Source organism: Cervus elaphus, chromosome 21 (assembly GCF_910594005.1).
Source record: "Cervus elaphus chromosome 21, mCerEla1.1, whole genome shotgun sequence".
Taxonomy (NCBI): Eukaryota; Metazoa; Chordata; class Mammalia; order Artiodactyla; family Cervidae; genus Cervus; species Cervus elaphus.
The window spans coordinates 24,984,547-25,003,320 of NC_057835.1; the positions used below are offsets into that span (position 1 = coordinate 24,984,547).

An 18,774-nucleotide genomic window follows, 5' to 3' on the forward strand; every position below is an offset into this window, starting at 1 on the left:
AACATCGAACTTCCCGTAGCTTGTCAATCCCAGATGTCAGATGTGTGCCGTGTGCGAAGTCCCTTCAGTCATGTCTGACTCTTTGCAACCCCAGAGACTGTAGCTGGCCAGGCTCCTCTGTCCATGGGATTCTCCAGGCAAGAATACTGGAGTGGGTTGCCATTTCCTTCTCCAGGGGATCGTCCCAAACCAGGGATTGCACCCCTGTCTCTTGTGTCTCCTGCACTGGCAGGTGGGTTCTTTGCCACTAGCTCTACCTGGGAAGCCCAGATGTCAGATACTTAGATTGCAAATTGCAGTGAGTCTGCACTAGAAGACCTGAAGGAAGTAAGCCACTCTGAAAAGAGCAGACGTCTAATCGAAATGATCCATCTTCCCCATGACTGTGCTGGGACATCAGCTCCATCAGCATTAGATAGGAACGGACCCCAGCTGAATCCACAAAGCTGCCCAGATGACTCCTCACATGTTTCTAAAGAGAGAATATTTGTTATGAGACTTCACTTTCTGCTGAGTGATAAGAAGTATACACAGCCAAGGAGGTCCCCAAGGTACCTACTTGACCCTCAAGTGGCAGGAGTACCCCAGAATATAAGGGGTACCCTGCAGACATTGCTACAGAAATTATGGTGGTGGTTTACAGCTAAGTGATGTCCAACTCTTGAAACCCCATGGGCTGCAGCCTGCCAGGCCCCTCTGTCCATTTCCAGGGATTTTCCAGGCAAGAATACTGGAGAGGGTCACCATTTCCTCCTCCAGGGGATCTTCCTGACCCAGGGATCAAACCTGCATCTCTTGCATTGGCAGGCAGATTCTTTGCCACTGAGCCATCAGAGCCTATGTCAAATGACACAAAGACCCCGAAAGGGAGCAAGAACCCACTTTGCTTTGTTACTGATGGGGACTGGACTGGACGTCTGACTATGTGCAAGCAGAAAGGAGACTTGTGGTGAACACTGACCATGGCCAGTATACAGTGGGGTTGCGAGGGTGAGGAAGAGAAAGTCCAAGCCCCCAGCCCGTGGCACCAAGCCTCTCCAATGTGGGGGGTTTCATCCCAGTGGACTCGCTCAGGAACAGGGATGCACTAACAGTCACTCTGTAAGGGATCGTCCTTCGTGCCACACATTTTTGACTGGACCCCACCTCCAGGTCTCATACCTGGGATTAGGTGCCCTCCATTGGGAGTGGTTTAGGCAAGGGACTGGTTGGCAATAGGGGGTCTCCTGGACTGGGGGTGTCCCTGACTCAGGAGAATCACCATCCTTGCTCTCATCCGGTCTATGCTTCCAGAGGATCCACTCCCACCACCTCACCTCCACCTTGGACCCCAGTGTGGAATCATGGCAAATGTGAATGTAGACACATTTCTGGGTTATACGGCAACAACATAAACGAGGTGTAACTTTGGGGACTTTGCACGAGCTAGACTGATCAGGGAATGCGGAGGAGCACAGAGACACATGTTCACCAATTCTCAAACACCACCTGAGGCAAACCTGCTTCTTACAGTTTACAGGGTCTGTTTTATATTAAAGTTGAATGTGTATGATTTAAAAAAGTTTTTCTAAAGTAGTTTTATGATAGATTAAGTCAAACCATCCCTAAATACTTGGGTGAACTTTTAAAAGCTGAGCAGAAGAACAGTGACTAAGCCCCACATGGCAGAATCTAACCAGAAGCTGCTGCAGTGGGAGACCCCTGCCCTCCTGGGAAGGTGTGGCTGGTGGTGACGGAGACGCAGACCTGCCCTGGGTCCTGGAGGCTCCTCCAGCCCCACTCCCAGCTACTCTGCACGCCTGCTCAGCTGCTCACTCATCCAGGAGCTTGGCTACAGGTTGGTCCTCCTACCAGACAGGTGTCCTACATCCTCGGGGCCAGTCTCACTGGATATGGGGATGCCAGTGAAAGTGCAGGAGGGGTAGGGAGGAGGGAAGGACAGAAGGGGAACAGAAAACACTCCAATCTTGTGATTACTGCCATTGACACTGACTCATGCCCAGAGATGTTAAGGAAGATGCTAAAGTCGCACAGGGAACTATACTCAGTATTATGTAATAATCTGTAAGGGAAAAGAATCTGAAAAAGAATACACACACACACATACATATATATGTAGAGTGAGAAGTGTTAGTCGCTCAGTTGTGTCCGACTCTTTGTGACCCCATGGACTGTAACCCGCCAGGCTCCTCTATCCATGGGATTTCCCAAGCAAGAATACTGGAGTGGGTTGCCATTTCCTCCTCCAGGGGATCTTCCCAACCCAGGGATCGAACCCAGGTCTCCTGCATTGCAGGTAAATTCTTCACCATTTGAGCCCAAATTCTTTACCATTTGAGCCACCAGGGAAGCCCACATATATGTACACGTACATGTACATGTATATGTATATGTATCTGTATCTGAAGCACTGTGTTGTACTCTTGAAACTTATATGATATTGCAAACCAACTATACTTCAATAAAAGATAAAGTGTATGCTAAAACCAAATTAGCCTCCCTTCAAAGTCTCTGAGCTTCAAAAATCTGAAAAGGGGGGATGATGCTTACTTCCAAATGTCTACTTCAGTTCTTCAAACGTGTCAGCTGGCAAGCACCAAGCACTTCCCTAGGACAGACAGAATCACTTGCAGGAAGGCTGGGGTCAATGTGCAGTGACCCAGAGTTTAACCAGTGGAGGGTGTGGCCGTGAACTCTTTGGAATGGCACTGAGTCAGGGCTCATCAGACCCACGTGGGGGCTCCAGCCACGAGAGGAAGCTGATGGCTTCCTACAGAACATCTGACTTCTGGGGTGACGCCACCTCCAGGGATAATCCAGCCCACAACTCTGGGGTTGCCACGGCTGGGACATCCAACAGCCAGGATCAGTCCCTGGACTACAGCTCTGCACGTAGGGATGCCCACACCACCCCTCTGCGAAACCACGGAAGGGAATTTGACAAGAAGCATCCTTGTACCAGATTTGCTCTCGTGTTCCAGCCTGTGGTGCAGAGACGTGTGGGCTCATGGCTCACAGGCTGCTGCGTCCCCAGGATAGATGACACCACCTCTCAGCGCACACAACCCAACCCTGTGATATGATAGACGCTAATGACATCTCGTTTTACGCAAGGGGTGGGAAATGTTGAATTCATTTGTAAATACCTCCTGAAATTTAAAATCATCACTTTACCAAAATCGAAAACCAGCTACAGAATTACGTATTATCTAAATAGGATGGTGAGAAATGGGGCAGGAGGAATAAGTGGACCCCGCTGTCATGTTCTGTCTCCAACTTATTGATCGACACTGGAACAGTACCTCTTTCTCCTCCTCCGTCTTCCCGTGGGCTTTGCTATAGTTGATGGGAGCATCCCAGCCCTCGTGGTCACACAGGGCCTGGTAGAAGGCGGCATTCACCAGAAGGCTGCTGGTCTTGAATGGGGAAGAGGAAGCGGTTGGAACAGAAGGATTAGTGGAAGTTAGGGGTGCGGCTTTGTCCAGGATTCGAGCTTTTTTCATGCTTAAGTCCAACGTGCCATTCTCATCCACTTCTATCTCGGCCCCCTGTATATAACAGGAAACAAAAAAACCGTGTAAGCAGTTTGCAGTGGTAGCCTGGCCATGTGGGGCTTTTAAGGGATCATTTTAAATGCAAGCTTTTATGGAAGTATATCTGATTTTAAATCTCGCTTTCTGATTCGCTTTGGTTAATGTTCAATTCTTAGGCAGACTTTTCAGAGCAGCCCCATTAGGGAGTTTTGTGTTTCTGGGTTTAAGCAATGTAAGCCTAAATATAAGTAAGATGGTCCAAATACTAAATGTACTGGCTAAACCTATTTTATCTTTTTTTTTTTTTTAAGTTTAGCTTTAAATCTTCCTTTCTAATTTGCAGAATTATCACTTCCAATTCATCCTTTAAAGCATTAAAACTGGAGTTAATAAAGAGACACACTATCCTCCTCCCAACATTAAAAACATGCAAAAAACAACCAGCTGGGAGAGAATTTTTATTGGGAAATATTAGAACCATATTAGATTACTGTGACAGTGACATTTTACCCTGGGTGACTTGAACCAGAAAAGCTTGGTTAACTCGTGGGGGGCGGGTTGGGGGGAGGTGGGCAGTGCACGCCTAGTTCCCCCTTGGGGCTGAGGTGGCAGCTGGCAGCATGACCAGGGTGGGGGTAGGAGGTTAAGTTCTACGTTGAAAACTCCAGAATAAAGGTGATTATTTTCCAGATACTCAGTATGAGACTTTAATTCTGCCTCACGACGTTTCTCCTCGGGAGACCTTGGCTAAGCTTCGTTTTGTTTTTAAGGCTCAAGTGCCAACAAGGTCCCCATGCATCCTGGCCTTTCCACAAGTCACGTGCCCGAGGATGGTGTGCGCGGTCCTGAATCACAAATGCTGCCAAACAGTAACTCCCGGGATGCTCGGAGAGTGAGCTTGTTACCCTCCTAAGTGGGTCAAAGGAATACCTTCCCGGTGTTCTCATTGCCATCCGTCAAGTCACAGTTAACTTCTAGACAATGTCTCTCCTCTGTTCCTTTTGACTGGAAAAGCAGGAGACTTCCCTGAATATGTTCCTAAGATCCTTAACAGTTACTTCGCAGGGGTTCATTTTAACCCCCCAGTTACACTCTGCCCTTACCCCTTCCCCAACATTCCCACTGAGATGAGACCCACTGTACTGTCACTGAATTAAAAAATAAAAGCATCTCTTCTGTCTGCTTGTTTTACCTGCAAAGTTTTTGTTCTCAGTCTCTCAAGTAAAGATGCTTTATGATATCTGTGGGAGGTAAATACACTTCTAATGTATTTGTACTAAGATGCTTTCGTCCTGTCTTTTTGTCCTTTTTAGTAAATAGTTTAATCTCCTGTGATAGTTTTAAGCCCTGAATTTCACAGTAGAGCTTATCCAGGATAATAACTTAGTAACCACCACATCTTATGCCATCTGTATAATATCAAATACATTTTTATACCAGCATTAATAAACCTTAGTTACAAAAATCCAAGATATTAACCATATCTGTGCTGCATACTCTCTCCATGATACAATGCAGTCTGCCACAAGCACATCAAAACAACTTTTGGCTTCAACGCTGATATGTAACTATAGCAATGAAACAGAGCTATAGCAATCAAGTTTAATGGCCAATGTAAAGTAAAATGCTAAATATTGTAGTTGCTGACATTTTTTTCATAAAAAAATAAAAAACTTGGGTTAAGACTGCACAACCAACATTCACATAAAATTCCAGACCTCTGTGACAGATGGCTTAGGAAAAAGGAGCCACGTGACTGGGCTGCAGCGTTTTATAGTGCAAAACCCATAAATAGTGCAGATTCGAGCTTGCTGAAAAAAAAAAAAACCCAACTATTCCAAGACAACACCAATATATATTTTAGTTTTTACAGGAAAAAAAAAAAAAAAAAAACTTCCAATGAATAAATGAGAAAAAAAAACAGAGATTCTCAGAGTTGTGGTGGTTCTACATCTTGAGTAATCATGGGCTGATTGAAAAAAAAAAATCATTCCTAATGTTTGAACGAGGTGGTTTTCTGTGCCCCGCGCCCCAGCCGGCTGCTCTGAGCACCTGACCGTGCTGGGGAAGGGGAAGGCGGGTAGCAGGCGGCCATGCGGGTACAGATGGGCTTTAAGTGAGCTCACAGATGCACTCGACAATTACACACAGCACCAGAGAAGGGCCCCTTTCTGCCCATGGATGGGTGGATCACACGTTTACTGCATGGATTTCATTCAGAGCAGTATCAATAGACATCATTTCTCTCTGTGCCTGAAACTCCACATGGCAGGGCAATGAGGAGGGGGGTGGTGGGAGAGGCCATCGGCGGGGAGAGGCCAGCCCTACCCAGACAGGGACCCCCAGCCCGACTCCTAAGATGTTCATTTCTCAAAGGGCTGTTTAGATCTTATTTTAATCGTTTGAATTTTAAGCTTCTTGAGCCTGGTCTAACACTGCTCATATACTCTCCAACTTGGGAGCAACATCAGTGACCATGTAATTAATCCACTTCTGAGTTAGAGATATTCTCTGTGATGTGTTGATTTTCAAAAAGATGGAGAAAGCACATACCATTTTTAAGCCACTATATTTAGGGCAAAAGAAAATGGAAAAATCTAGTGTCGCTGCCTTCAAGAAGCTTATTTGATGCATACAGGACGTTTTTAGTGAAAAAGACTACAAATTATTATTTTAGTTTATATAATTTATGTATAAATTATACAATTATAAATTATTATTCAGCTGAAAGTTGAGGTGATTATCTATTATAAGCCTTATCTGTACTATAAAATCAGTAGTGACTCAGATGTCTGCCAACAGAGGGACAATATTACACTGCACCTATTAACTGGCACATTATGTGATCAGTAAAACGATACTTTCAAGGACTTTGTCTCAACAGGGAAAAGACTTATGTCACTGAAAGCAGGAGACAACCTGGAATTCTGGTTACACTTACAACTAGGGAAAATGGGAAGAAAATCATTTTCTGAAGAAGAACAAAAGGGAAAACACAGAAATTCTTGTGAGCATAGGCTAAGGGCTCTTTTCCTTGAATATTTCCCAGGAAAATGATAATATTATATTGTTTCAATAATAAAAAAATTATCTTACATTCAAAGATGGTGACAAAGTAAATAAAAAACAAAACTGAAATTTTACTTTAAATGTTCTGATTATGAAAAGCATTAACTCCCAAGGCATCGATACAATAAGATAGCCTTGTTTTCCTTATTTGGCATATTTTCCTTTGTTAATAAGGAGAGGTTGAACCACCTCCTTGTTTTGTGACAGGACTAAGACAAGAGCAAGGGGAGGGGGTCTGCAGATGGGTTTCTGCTCCATCTCTCCACTAAGGCTCTTCTGTTCTTGATTCAGGGGGGTTGTCTGGGGAAACACCTTCTTCACATTGAAAGTCCTCTGAAACATGTTTTCAAAGTAGGCGGGGTATTGAATACTGTTCACTGTGCTATACAGAAAGTCCTTGTTAACAATACCCTGCCTACTTTGAAAACATGTTTCAGAGGACAAGAGTGTGTATGTTAACCCCAAGTTATTTATAGCACAAGGCACTCTACTCAACAATCTGTTAATAATCTATATGGGAAAAGAACCTGAAAAAGAATGGATATGTGTGCATGTACAATTGGATCACTTTGCTGTATACCATAAACTAATACAACACTGCAAATCAGCTGTAATATAAAATAAAAATAAATTAAAAATCTAATTAATATAAAAAAATAAAATATTCTTGCCTATCCTCAAAAAAATTAGGCTAGGTACTAACCATAAACAAATGGGGACTTCCCTGGTGGTCCAGTGGTTAAGACTCTGTGCTGCTTCTACAGGGGGTATGGGTTTGATCCCTGTTCAGCGAACTAAGATCACACATACCCCCCAAAATTAAATGAATAAATGAATAAAATAAATGAACTGAAAACATCTTATTCTTACTAAATTGCAATTGAGCATTAATATTAACACTATTAAGACTATGGCTCGTAAGATATACTAATAGAAATCCTGTGATGAAATTCAGAAGAGAAGTAAGTGACTGATAGGAGGTGTAAAATTAAAAACTGTTGCTGTGTTAGTCACTCAGTCATGTCTGAATCTCTATAACCTCAGGGACTGTAGCTCACCAGGTGCCTCTGCCCATGGAACTGTCCGGCAAGAGTACTGGAGTGGGTTGCCACTCCTTTCTGCAGGGGATCTTCCCGACCCAGGGATTGAACCCAGGTCTCCTGCATTGCAGGCAGATCCTTTACTACCTGAGCCACCAGGGAAGCTAAATTTATAATCTTTTCCGCTAAATCTTTGTCTGACACTTGAAGTCATAGTGAAAACTCTTGGTAGACCAGTAGTTTGTACACCAGGGAATGATAAATTCTTCAAGGAGATCAAAAGTTAGGCATGAATTCAAGTTTTGTCTCTAATAGTCGTAGCTGTTCCACTTAGGGGCAATTATTTAATATCTCTGCACTACTTTCTTCACTTGCAAAATGAGGTGCCATTCAAGTAATTCTTGGACTTCCATGGTGGCTCAGATGGTAAAGAATCCGCCTGCAATTCGAGAGACCTGGGTTCAATCCCTGGGTTGGGAAGATCCCTTGGAGAAAGGCACAGCAACCCACTCCAGTATTCTTGCCTGGAGAATCCCATGGACAGAGGGGCCTGGCAGGCTACAGTCCATGGGGTCGCACAGAGTCAGACATGACTGAGTGACTAAGCACACAGCACGTTATGGGCAGAGGGCTCATTTACAGTGCATGACACATAGTAGGTATTCAGCAGACAACACAACTGATAATAACCGTAATTTGATTGGGTTTTTGGACTCTAAGAGACCTCCCTATGCTGTCCTACATGGAAGCAAAGAGGTGGTTTCCCCACACACGTCGCTGATTCCCTGAGATCCTGACTGCAGTCCCTCAGAGCAGCTCACTCACATTGTGCAGCAGCAGCTGACTTCACATTAAAGTTACTGAAAAAGGCTGATTTTGGATTCTAACCACCCCCAGAGCCACCGGGCTATTTCTGAGAGAAGGCAGCAGGAGTGGCGATGTGATAGCGTGTTGTTTCTCGGCCTTGTTCAAGCACAAAACAGACTTTGAACTTTAAACATTTCAAGCAAGTGTCAATTTTTTGTTTTCTTTTAAGGCACACTGTGCATATGCCACTTTGTCTAAACAGGTGGGGAAAACACCAAAACAAACAACAGAACACTTGGCAAGCGGCAGTGATTGGGATAAAGATAGACTGTGTGCCTGTTCCTACCTCTGCTGACGAGGGAGGAGGAGGAGGAAGGTGGGGAGGAAGGAGGATGGAGTGGGCTTTGCAAACCCCCGCTGCTCACTCCTCCTGCTGCCTGGTTCTTCCCAGTCCTGTGCTCATCTCAGAAGCACCATCTCCAGACTCAAGGGGGAATATCTGAAGCTGTGGTCCATCTATGTTTTGCAAACTCACAGGAATTCCACATGGAACTGAAGAACAGGCTGCAAATCTCAGGACCAAGGACAGTTCTAGTACCACACTGTGGCTCATTCTTCAAACAAAAGTGTCCGTAACCACAATGATCTCCACTCAGTATTGCTATTACTAATTTTTCTCTGACTTGATTTCTCAAAGAGATACTTAAAACACCCACAGGTGATTTAGGCAGTGTGGACATGCTGTGTAAGTGCTGGATTGGATTTTAACAGAAGCAATTCTTTCTAAGATCTACTTTTAGGATGTAGTGGATGTGAGCTTGGGCAGCGACTGACAGCGTTTGCCCTGGCACCTCCACCCAGGGCTACATGGGTGTGAAGGGGGCGGGTGTGAAGGAGGCGTGTGGGGTAGGCAGACAGTCAGGCTGAGAAACTCGGGAAGGAGAACACTTCAGAATGTTCATAACGTTCTTCACTGTTTTTGGAAGAGGTTCTCTTGCCTCCCTGAGGTTTGCCTCTGCCCTCTTATCTTCCACAAGAGTAGGGATTTTGCATATCACGAATTCAGTTATCCTGCCAAACTTGGGGTGAGTTATGACCTTGCACATAGCTTAAAAGAATTTGTATTAGCCCTGATGAGTGGGTATGAACGCAGTCTCAAGGTCAGGGTCCTTTGGCTTGATTTTAACAAAGTCATGCCCACATGCAAGATTCGTAACTTGTTCTCTCTCAGGCTCTTTAAACAACTTCTGAGAAGCTCACTGGGGGAAGGAAAGGACCAGATGGAGGCACAAGAAAATAAATCTTTTGTCAAAGTTCTGGTCAAATTCCTTACAGAGTCACCCACACCTCCCCTGGACCTCAGGAAAGGCCCCTCTGAAGACCTTGCTCTACACCTCTGGTGACCACTTTTTTCGTTCTTCTCTGACTGTAAGCTCCTCGAAGGCATTGTCTCTGAGGGACTCTGCTCCGTTGGGCAGCCCAGCACCTACAGACTTTCCAGTTGGGGCAGCTGGATCCTCCTGCAGAATCTCTCTAGTCCATCAACAGTGCTTCTACGCTCAGCTCTAGAAGTTGAGAATGGGGAAAAGCTGTGTATTTCTATATCCTTCTTTCCGAATTAGGAACTCAAGAGGTCTCGGATTCTGATCAGCAAAAACAAACGCACCAAACACCCACTGTGGAGGAAGCCCCGCATCCTGGTGGAGAGAGAATCAGGCTAGTGTTCAGTGCGGAGCGAGACTGTTTACACTTAATCCCACATGAAACAAAGGGCACGGAGCAGAGGGCGTTGCGGACAACAGAAACGGCCGGCCCAGGGCACTGCTGGATCACAGCCCGTGTTTCAGGGTTAATTACTTTGGCTTTCTCTCTCTCTCTCTCTTTTTTTTTTTTTGCTACAATAATTACTTTTTGTGGTTTCAGGAATGTATGAGGTTCTCTTTTAAGGTCAGAAAATAGAATCCAACCAGGATAGAATTCTGCAAATCGTTACAGTGGTGTACAAAGGCCTGGAGGAGGGTGACACAAGGTGACAGTGTAGGGGGCCACACTGATCCTGTTTATCACCCACAAAGTCCAACAAGACAATTTTCATGGGAAAAAGGTTTTGAAAACGGCCAGCATCACAGATGCTCTACAAACCGACTGCCGCACTTTCTGCCCCTTCCACTCTTATGGTCTCATCCGTGGTTGGGCTCCTGCAGTTAAGGTGTGGTTGAAAGTTTTGGGGCTCGGACATTTGGGGGGTTCCTGTCATCTTTGTTGGATTCACTGCTTGGCTCCAGCGATTGACAGAATGTGGAGAATACAAAGGTAAAAGGCAGAAATTCAAAGGAACCAAGCGATATATATCTATCCACATAGAGGGAAAGCCTTCACCCTACAACCATTCACTCAAGCAAATTTCAGTAGCGTTAGCCATTGTAATGCTGGCGCTTTGCTTATGTGTGAGTGTGCTCAGCTGCTGGTCATGTCTGACTCTTTAAGACCCCATGGACTGTAGCCCACTAGGCTTCTCTGTCCATGGGATTCTACAGGCAAGAATACTGGAGTGGGTTGCTACGCCCTCCTTCAGGAGATCTTCCTGACCTAGGGATCAAACCCATGTCTCATGCATTACAGGTGGGTTTTTTACCGCTGAGACACCAGGGAAGCCCCTTTATTCTTACAGGACAGCCTAAACTGACAATAAAGCAAATAGGAAAGAAGACAGTTTAGTATCACTCCAATGAGCTTCACATTAGAATATCCCTTTAAGAAGGAGAAATGTATTCAGGTTTTTAAAAATGAATTTAAGAATAACCAAAGTTACATTCTAAAGGACCCAAAATCATTCATTTATGTAAATAATCTCTGACTGATTTCTGGGGAAACTGGAGTTTTCTTTATATTTTTGAGGCAGTGTGTTTTCCTTTGTTTAAGGAACTCATTTGTTTAAAACGGTTTTTGAGTGGTTTTTGGCCACCAACTCTTCCTGGGGTTTACTTGGCTCAGACCTGTCCAGAAGCTAATTCTGATTCTTCTGTCAAATGCGCCATGCCACTGTGCGCCCTGCTCTCCTGAAGGCCTGGCACGGGCACAGGTGAGCAGCTGACTGCACCGGGACAGGCTGAACTTAAAGGGAAAGGGGAGCAAATGCCTGTGCTGAGTTTGGGTTAGAGTTTAACCAGGGCATCTTCCACCCAGAGCAAGGGGAACTCTCTTTTCTAATCACCACTTCTTTGGTGGCTCAGATAGTAAAGAATCTGCCCACAATGCGGGAGACCCACGTTTGATCCCTAGGTCTAGAAGATTCCCTGGAGAAAGGAATGGCTACCCACTCCAGTCGTCTTGCCTGGAGAATCCCATGGGCAGAGGAGCCTGGCAGGCTACTGTCCATGGGGTTGCAAAGAGTTGGACATGACTGAGTGACTACCACTTTCACTCTTCTCCAAACCAGCCTGGGCATGCTCTGTCAGCTAGCTTCTGCCAGCTAGGTAGGAAAACAATTTCTTTTAACAGCCTTCCATGTAGACAGAAGTTACTGGCTCTAGCTGCCTGCGGCCAGTTCTGGCACCCCCATCTGAGGGTCACTGTTACTCTAGAGCATCACAGCTCCCTCTTTGGTTATTATTTTCATCAAGACATCCTAAACACAGATGTCTACTTCTCCTTGTTAGTTGGAGAGGAGAGGTTATTAGAGAAAGGTGATTAATTTTGTGAGCTCTTCCTAGAATTTGGTTCTCGATTTGAATTTGGGCCCTCTTTGGTTATTATTTTCATCAAGACATCCTAAACACAGATGTCTACTTCTCCTTGTTAGTTGGAGAGGAGAGGTTATTAGAGAAAGGTGATTAATTTTGTGAGCTCTTCCTAGAATTTGGTTCTCGATTTGAATTTGGGCCCTCTTTGGTTATTATTTTCATCAAGACATCCTAAACACAGATGTCTACTTCTCCTTGTTAGTTGGAGAGGAGAGGTTATTAGAGAAAGGTGATTTATTTTGTGAGCTCCAGAAAGATGGGGATCTCCAGAAACTTCCTAGAATTTGGTTCTGGATTTGAATTTGGGCCCTGAACTCTCAAGACCCCTTGATCCTTCTTTTGTTGACTTAATGGACCCAGGTTTTATGATGTCCTTTGAGAAAACTACAGCATCTCAGACCATTTTATGCTCTATGATGGTTCCACACACAGTAATGAGATGTCATGAATTTTGCCATGTTTTACAAGTGGCAGTTTCATTAACCACATTCTACCATCTTTGATTCTCAGACAGCGAACAGTTTCCGCTGTTCAGACAGATTCTAGTTCTGTCTGTGTTCATGCCGCTGTGGCCAGGACCCCAACACAAAAAGAGGTTTGGAATCCACTGGGCTCCCCAGCCCAGTCTCCACACCCTCCTACCCAGCACAATCTGCAAATGAGCCGTGGTCTCCCTGAACCCACCAGGCTCACCCCTTCTCAAGACAAAGGGGGCCAGTCCACGGGGGTGGTGAGCATGGCCAGGATTGCGGAGGCAGCCTATCCTCACAGCGAGCCGCTGGCCCCCCTCCGTGCTCTTGGCCTGCCTACCTTGGCGTGCGGACCCTGCTGTCTGTTGGCGAGGATGTCGGCGGCTTCCCGGCAGCGGGTGGACAGGTTCAGGATGGCCGCAGCTGCTGCGATGTGGGTGTCTTCACTGCGCTGGCCGCAGCCGTAGGAGCTGGCACGCCCTGGGCTCTGTGTGTGGGCGCCTGCACTCGGCAGCCGGGGGGGAAATTTCCCTGGACTGGAAAAATGCTTCGCTGTTGAAGAGAGATTTGATTAGCAATTGCACAAACATGGATTTACTCATTAAATAGACTTGTTTGAAAGACAGAACTTCTTGCATGAAAATACGTGAAGAATACATAGAAGCACACTCCATTCTCTCTGGGTACCTTAAATGAAGATTATTCAGATTGGTTTTCACTGGAGTTCATAGATCAAACAAGGTGACTGCTGAGAAAGAAGGCCTATTCTTTTAATATTTTTTGTATTTACACATTTCATGAGAAAAACTGTAACTCAGGTTACTGGGCATGTGCTCTGGCAGCACAGGTGGTAAAAATGGTAGATTCAAGTCTATGCTGGTGAAACTTATCAGGGACTAAAGAGGCTTAAGGCCACAACATCCACAAACAGTGTAGGTATGAGAATCAGCGATCCCTGTGGAGGAAACGGACTGTTTCATATTTGTTCTCACACTAACAATTTATAATTAGATGCAGAATTGCATGCTTTGCTATCTGTTATGCAGGTTTGTCTTGTGCTTAAATCAGTAGAAGTTTCTCTTCCTCCAACTTGGTGGACCTGAGTAGATGATGAAGCTTGCTTTTTTTTTTAACTTCATTTTTGTGTTCAGGTGCAAGGCAGGGAGTAGGGGATGGACTGAGCCCAGGTTCTCAAGGTGAACAGAAAGGCACTGAATTAACAAGGTTGAGTCCTCCCTTACTCTTCTGCTGTTGGTACCAGGGTATCCCTGAGAGAATTAAACATGTTTCTCTTTACTCTGGGTGTTTGTAAACATCATTCCAGGACCGGGAGGCACATCCAAAATTTAATGTGGGATATATAGGCATTTGGCTGTTTTACTGTATGTAGTGTTTATTTTAAATATTTGATCATTATTTTTCATAAAATATAGTTAAAAACATTACCAAATATTCCTGAAGTTATAAAAATGTCAGTGAAAATTCTACTTTTTAAACCAGTATCCATATTATATGAATATTTAGAAGGCTCTTATTAACTAGTTTCACCTGAATTAAACATATATGTATGTGTGTATATTTTATATACATATAAAATAAAACTATCTGCACATAGATAGAAAACACTGTGTGTGTATTTGTGTGTATAATTTTCCCCATGAATCTAATAGGTTGTCAGTGGTTACCTATGTTGGTTATGCTTTATTTTTAGTAAGAACAGGTAAAACAATCTCTTAGAGTACAATATATTCTAGTTGATGGACACACTCCTCCCTAGTCTGTTTAGCCACTGTTGGGTTTTATACAGCATTCAAGTTCTTTGAAAAATTTGGTGATTCATATCACAGAAGGGAGAAACATTCTGTGTTCCTAAGAGCACCACATCTAGGTAACTATGTGTCAGATCAAAGGGAGTCCAGGGATCTGCACAATGCTGTAAACAATTCATGGTCTATGGAGGACTCCAACTGGGGGATTATTTCCCTTTGTAGAAATCATTCCTGGATTTATTCCCAGGTGAAAAATCTCACCTTTTCATTAGAATATTCAAAGACTCTAAACAACTGGAGGAAACTGTTAGAAAAAACATCAAGTTTTATGTGTTACAAGTGCCTTTGCATTATGACTGTCCATACAAATGTGTCATTGTTAGAGAATAAACACGTTTCTGCATTAATTCTTAAATCTGTGGGTGAACATCTCCATAGTCACACTTTTTTTTTTCCTAGTAAAATCTTGATTTCTGAACTGTGAGTTTCTTCTTAGACCTTTCACTTTTTCTCCCACCTTAAGACTGAAAGCTTTTGCTAATGCAAGTAATACTTTAAACAGTATTTCACTGTTTTACCTATTAGATTTTCATAATTTTAATATGAATTAAAATTACTGTATTATAATAGCTATTGCAGTTTTCAGTATACTAATCCCAATCCTGGCTAAATGAGAATTAAATATTTTGTCAGAATTACTGTATTTAGATTCAACAATGGCACCATATTTGTAGAATAATTAAAACACGAACTATTCACCATACTCAGTGTAACATCATGTAATATCAATTGTACTGATTAACTTATTATTGTTATTCTTATTTTATTTCTCTGTATATTTTCTCTCCTCCCAGCAATAGTATATTACCTATTAAATATTGCTAAATATTACCAACAAATAATATATTACCTATTTAAATGCATCCCCTCCCATAACACACACATACACAAGATACATTTTTTTTGAATAAGTATTGGAACTCAAGCTTACATTCAGGAAATGGTGGTGTTTTCCGACCTGTTTGTACAAGGGGGCGTTTACCAAAAACCTGGGCATCGAAACTGGCGTAATCAAAGGGTACTTTTCCAAACTTCTCTTGCTCTTTTGACACCGTGGCTCTGGGAGAGGTGATGGCTTGTGATCGGAAGTTGAATTCGATTTGCTTCACCAAGCTCGTCCTGAAGAGAGAGGCACAGAGCTCGAGAGAAACAGGACACTCTCATGAGCATCCCAGCGTCAGAATTTAAAGCAGGTTGGATATGTCACACCTGTGGGTGCTACAGAGACATGCCCTGGGGGAAAAAGTAGTGGTCACAGCCGGACGGGGTGGAGAGACAAGGAGATGCTTTGGGCCCTGGGTGGCCAAGTCAGGGGGTGTGGGGGGCAGTTGTACATGGCTTGTCTGAGTCTCTCATCTGTAACAGAGGAAGCATCATCCTCCACTCATTAATAAAGATACTTAAGGAGCAAGTATGTGATGTCTACTTGCACTCCGAGCTACTTAGAGAAAAGGGTCACGTTACTATCACCAGGGCTCTGATAAGGTGCACACGTCCCGCTGTTCGTCAGAGTAGCAGTGAAAGTCACGACGGTCACTAGTGAGGAAATGTCAACATATTCTGTTCGGCAGAGCCAGCAGGACCCTGACGTCCAACAGGGGCGGTGTCGGCACCAGACACTGGATTTCTGAACCATGAACTTCTTCTGAGCCTTTTTACCTTTTTCCCCCCAAGTTCAGATTAAATGCTTTTGCTGTGTTAGGTAGTATTTCAATATTTTATCTATTAAATTGCCATTGTTTCAATATGAATTGAAATTACTATAATAGCTATCACATTAGAGTTATCTCTAATAAACATGACTTAAATATTCCTTTAGAATTACTGTCTGGATTAAACCAGGGCATCATGTCTGTGTAGCGCCAACATCAACCAAGGAAAACACAAATGTGGTGCTGTGGTCTAAGGCCAAAGAACACAAATATACCTTTCACTGTTTAGTAGTATCAACATATATTATTTTTCTTATTTTTCCCACCGAAACATACTTTGCTCATCACAATGTCAAAGTTTCTGTGATATTTCTTGGATTAGGTAAAAAGCTTTTGAGTGCTACATCAAAATATTTAAGTGATTAGTTGATCTTGTTATGGCATAAATAACTAGATTTATAGCCTTAATATTGCAGCAGTGTTCTAGCCTAAAATAATATGTTTCTTTTAAGAAATGGGCAAAATGAAACAATGCTATTTCTGCGTTTGATAAATACCCTCCTTAGGGAACTTCCCTGGTGGTTGAGGGGTTAAGAATCCAACTCCCAATACAGGGAAAACAGGTTTGACCCCTGGTTAGGGAAGATCCCACATGCCATATAGCAACTAAGCTGGTGCACCACAACTACTAAAGCCCTCAGGCCTGGAGTCCATGCTCTGCAACAAGAGTGAAAGAAAGTTAAAATGTTAGTCATTCAGTCATGTCCGACTCTGTGTGACCCCCATGGACTGTAGTTCACCAGGCTCCTCTATCCATAGGATTTCCCAGGCAAGAATACTGGAGTGGGTTGCCATTCCCTTCTCCAGGGGATCTTCCCAACAGAGGGATGGAACCTGGGTCTCCTGTATCGTAAGCAGATTCATTACCATCTGATCCACCAGGGAAGAGCCACTGAAACTGGAGAGCAGCCCCTGCTTGCCACAACTAGAGAAAGCCCTGCAGGCAACAAAGACTCAGAATAGAAAAAAAAAAATTACTTAGGGAGAAACTAGAAAATACAGTAATACTGACAAAAATTTTTGTTATAAGATTTTTAATTGATAGCTACTCAGTAATTCATCATGATCTTTGCTTGACTTATCTTTTTCACTCATGTAATTTTGATTCTTGGCAAAGTCATACCAACTGCCCCTTTTAATTAAATCTACAGAAGCAAATATTAAAGGAACACCGTATCATGAAAATGTTCCTAATAACTGTTTTTCTCAGCTCAGTGTCTCAGTAACAACAATAAAGATCTGGTTATCTGTTGTAATCATGAAATCATTTCTCCTGCATGTGTGATTTTTGTGTTAATAAGTGCACCCACCACTTCACACTGTGTGGTCCTCTGTCGTTACTTAGGTGTAGGTAAAGCCCTCCAAAGTGCTTGAGACAATAGAGGACCCAGGACTAAGAGGAGGTATTTTATTACTAGTTACCAATTCGGAATGAATGTCTGTTTTAAAGAAACTATATGCATATCTGAAAGAGAAGGATGGATATACAGCATCACATATTTTGAGTGATGAGATTTATGAGATGGAAAGGTTACGTCAACCATAAGGTGGTGCGTGCCTGACTCGTGGGAGGGCTTGCAGTGAGTGACCCAGAATTTTGATTAATACATGCTATAATATGAAGTGAAACTGAAAGTCGCTCAGTTGTGTCTGACTCTTTGCGACCCCATGGATATACAGTCCATGAAATTCTCCAGGCCAAAATACTGGAGTGGGTAGCCTTTCCCTTCTCCAGGGGGTCTTCCCAACCCAGGGATCAAACCCAGGTCTTCTGAATTGCAGGCAGATTCTTTACCAGCTGAGCCACAAGGGAAGCCCAAGAATACTGGAGTGGGTAGCCTATCCCTTCTCCAGCAGATCTTCCCAACCCAGAAATTGAACTGGGGTCTCCTGCATTGCAGGTAGATTCTTTACCAACTGAGCTATCAGGGAAGCCCATGTCATCGTATACTTCATATCTTTTCGATTCATCCACATTATGTAACTCTGCACACAGATTAATTTTAAGTTGAACTTCTGAAGGGTCTAGCAGTTCATTTCAGTGACATGATGATGAACTGGGCCAGCCTCTCAAGTGGACAGTGGCTGCTGTGACCTGAAATGAAGGTGGCCCATGATGCTGGCACATGGGGAGCGAGGGACCCTCAGTGTGGGATCTCCGAACACAGGGAGCATAGGGGACTGTCATACCTGTGACCCTGCTCAGGACACTGTCCGGTTTTGGGAGAATCAAGCTGACTTTTGTCCTGGGACATTGCCAGTTTTTCAGCTGCAGCAATTGGACAACCAGAAAGACTGTTAAAAAGAAAAAAAAGTGGGCAGATCTGAGTTAAAAAGAGAATGTAATTTGCTTGGGCACCTACCTCACTCATCCTTGGCGTACACCAAATGTTAAGTCGCAATAATATTAATAATTTTCTTAGCACCATTCTCATCCTAAAAGATCCCAGAGGGCTTTGCAAACTATTGTGTCAACGTTTTTCCCCAAACCTCATCTCAGAGGTGATAGAAAACAAATTCATTTTAAAGTCAAAATATTATGTAAAGGAGATATAACTGAATTATTTGGAA

General features: G+C 43.6%; 1 protein-coding gene across 2 annotated transcripts in view; it reads right to left on the reverse strand.

Moving 5' to 3' along the window:
- ST18 (ST18 C2H2C-type zinc finger transcription factor) overlaps positions 1–18,774 on the reverse strand; it is a 93,877-nt gene that overhangs the window by 25,431 nt on the left and 49,672 nt on the right. For both annotated transcript variants that reach the window (XM_043879960.1, XM_043879959.1), the window contains exons 9-12: positions 18,394–18,498; positions 15,423–15,610; positions 13,003–13,214; positions 3,303–3,548 (exon numbers count right to left, since the gene is read on the reverse strand). In XM_043879960.1, the coding sequence (XP_043735895.1) occupies positions 3,303–3,548; positions 13,003–13,214; positions 15,423–15,610; positions 18,394–18,498 (751 nt within the window). The remainder of the gene's footprint in view (positions 1–3,302; positions 3,549–13,002; positions 13,215–15,422; positions 15,611–18,393; positions 18,499–18,774) is intronic.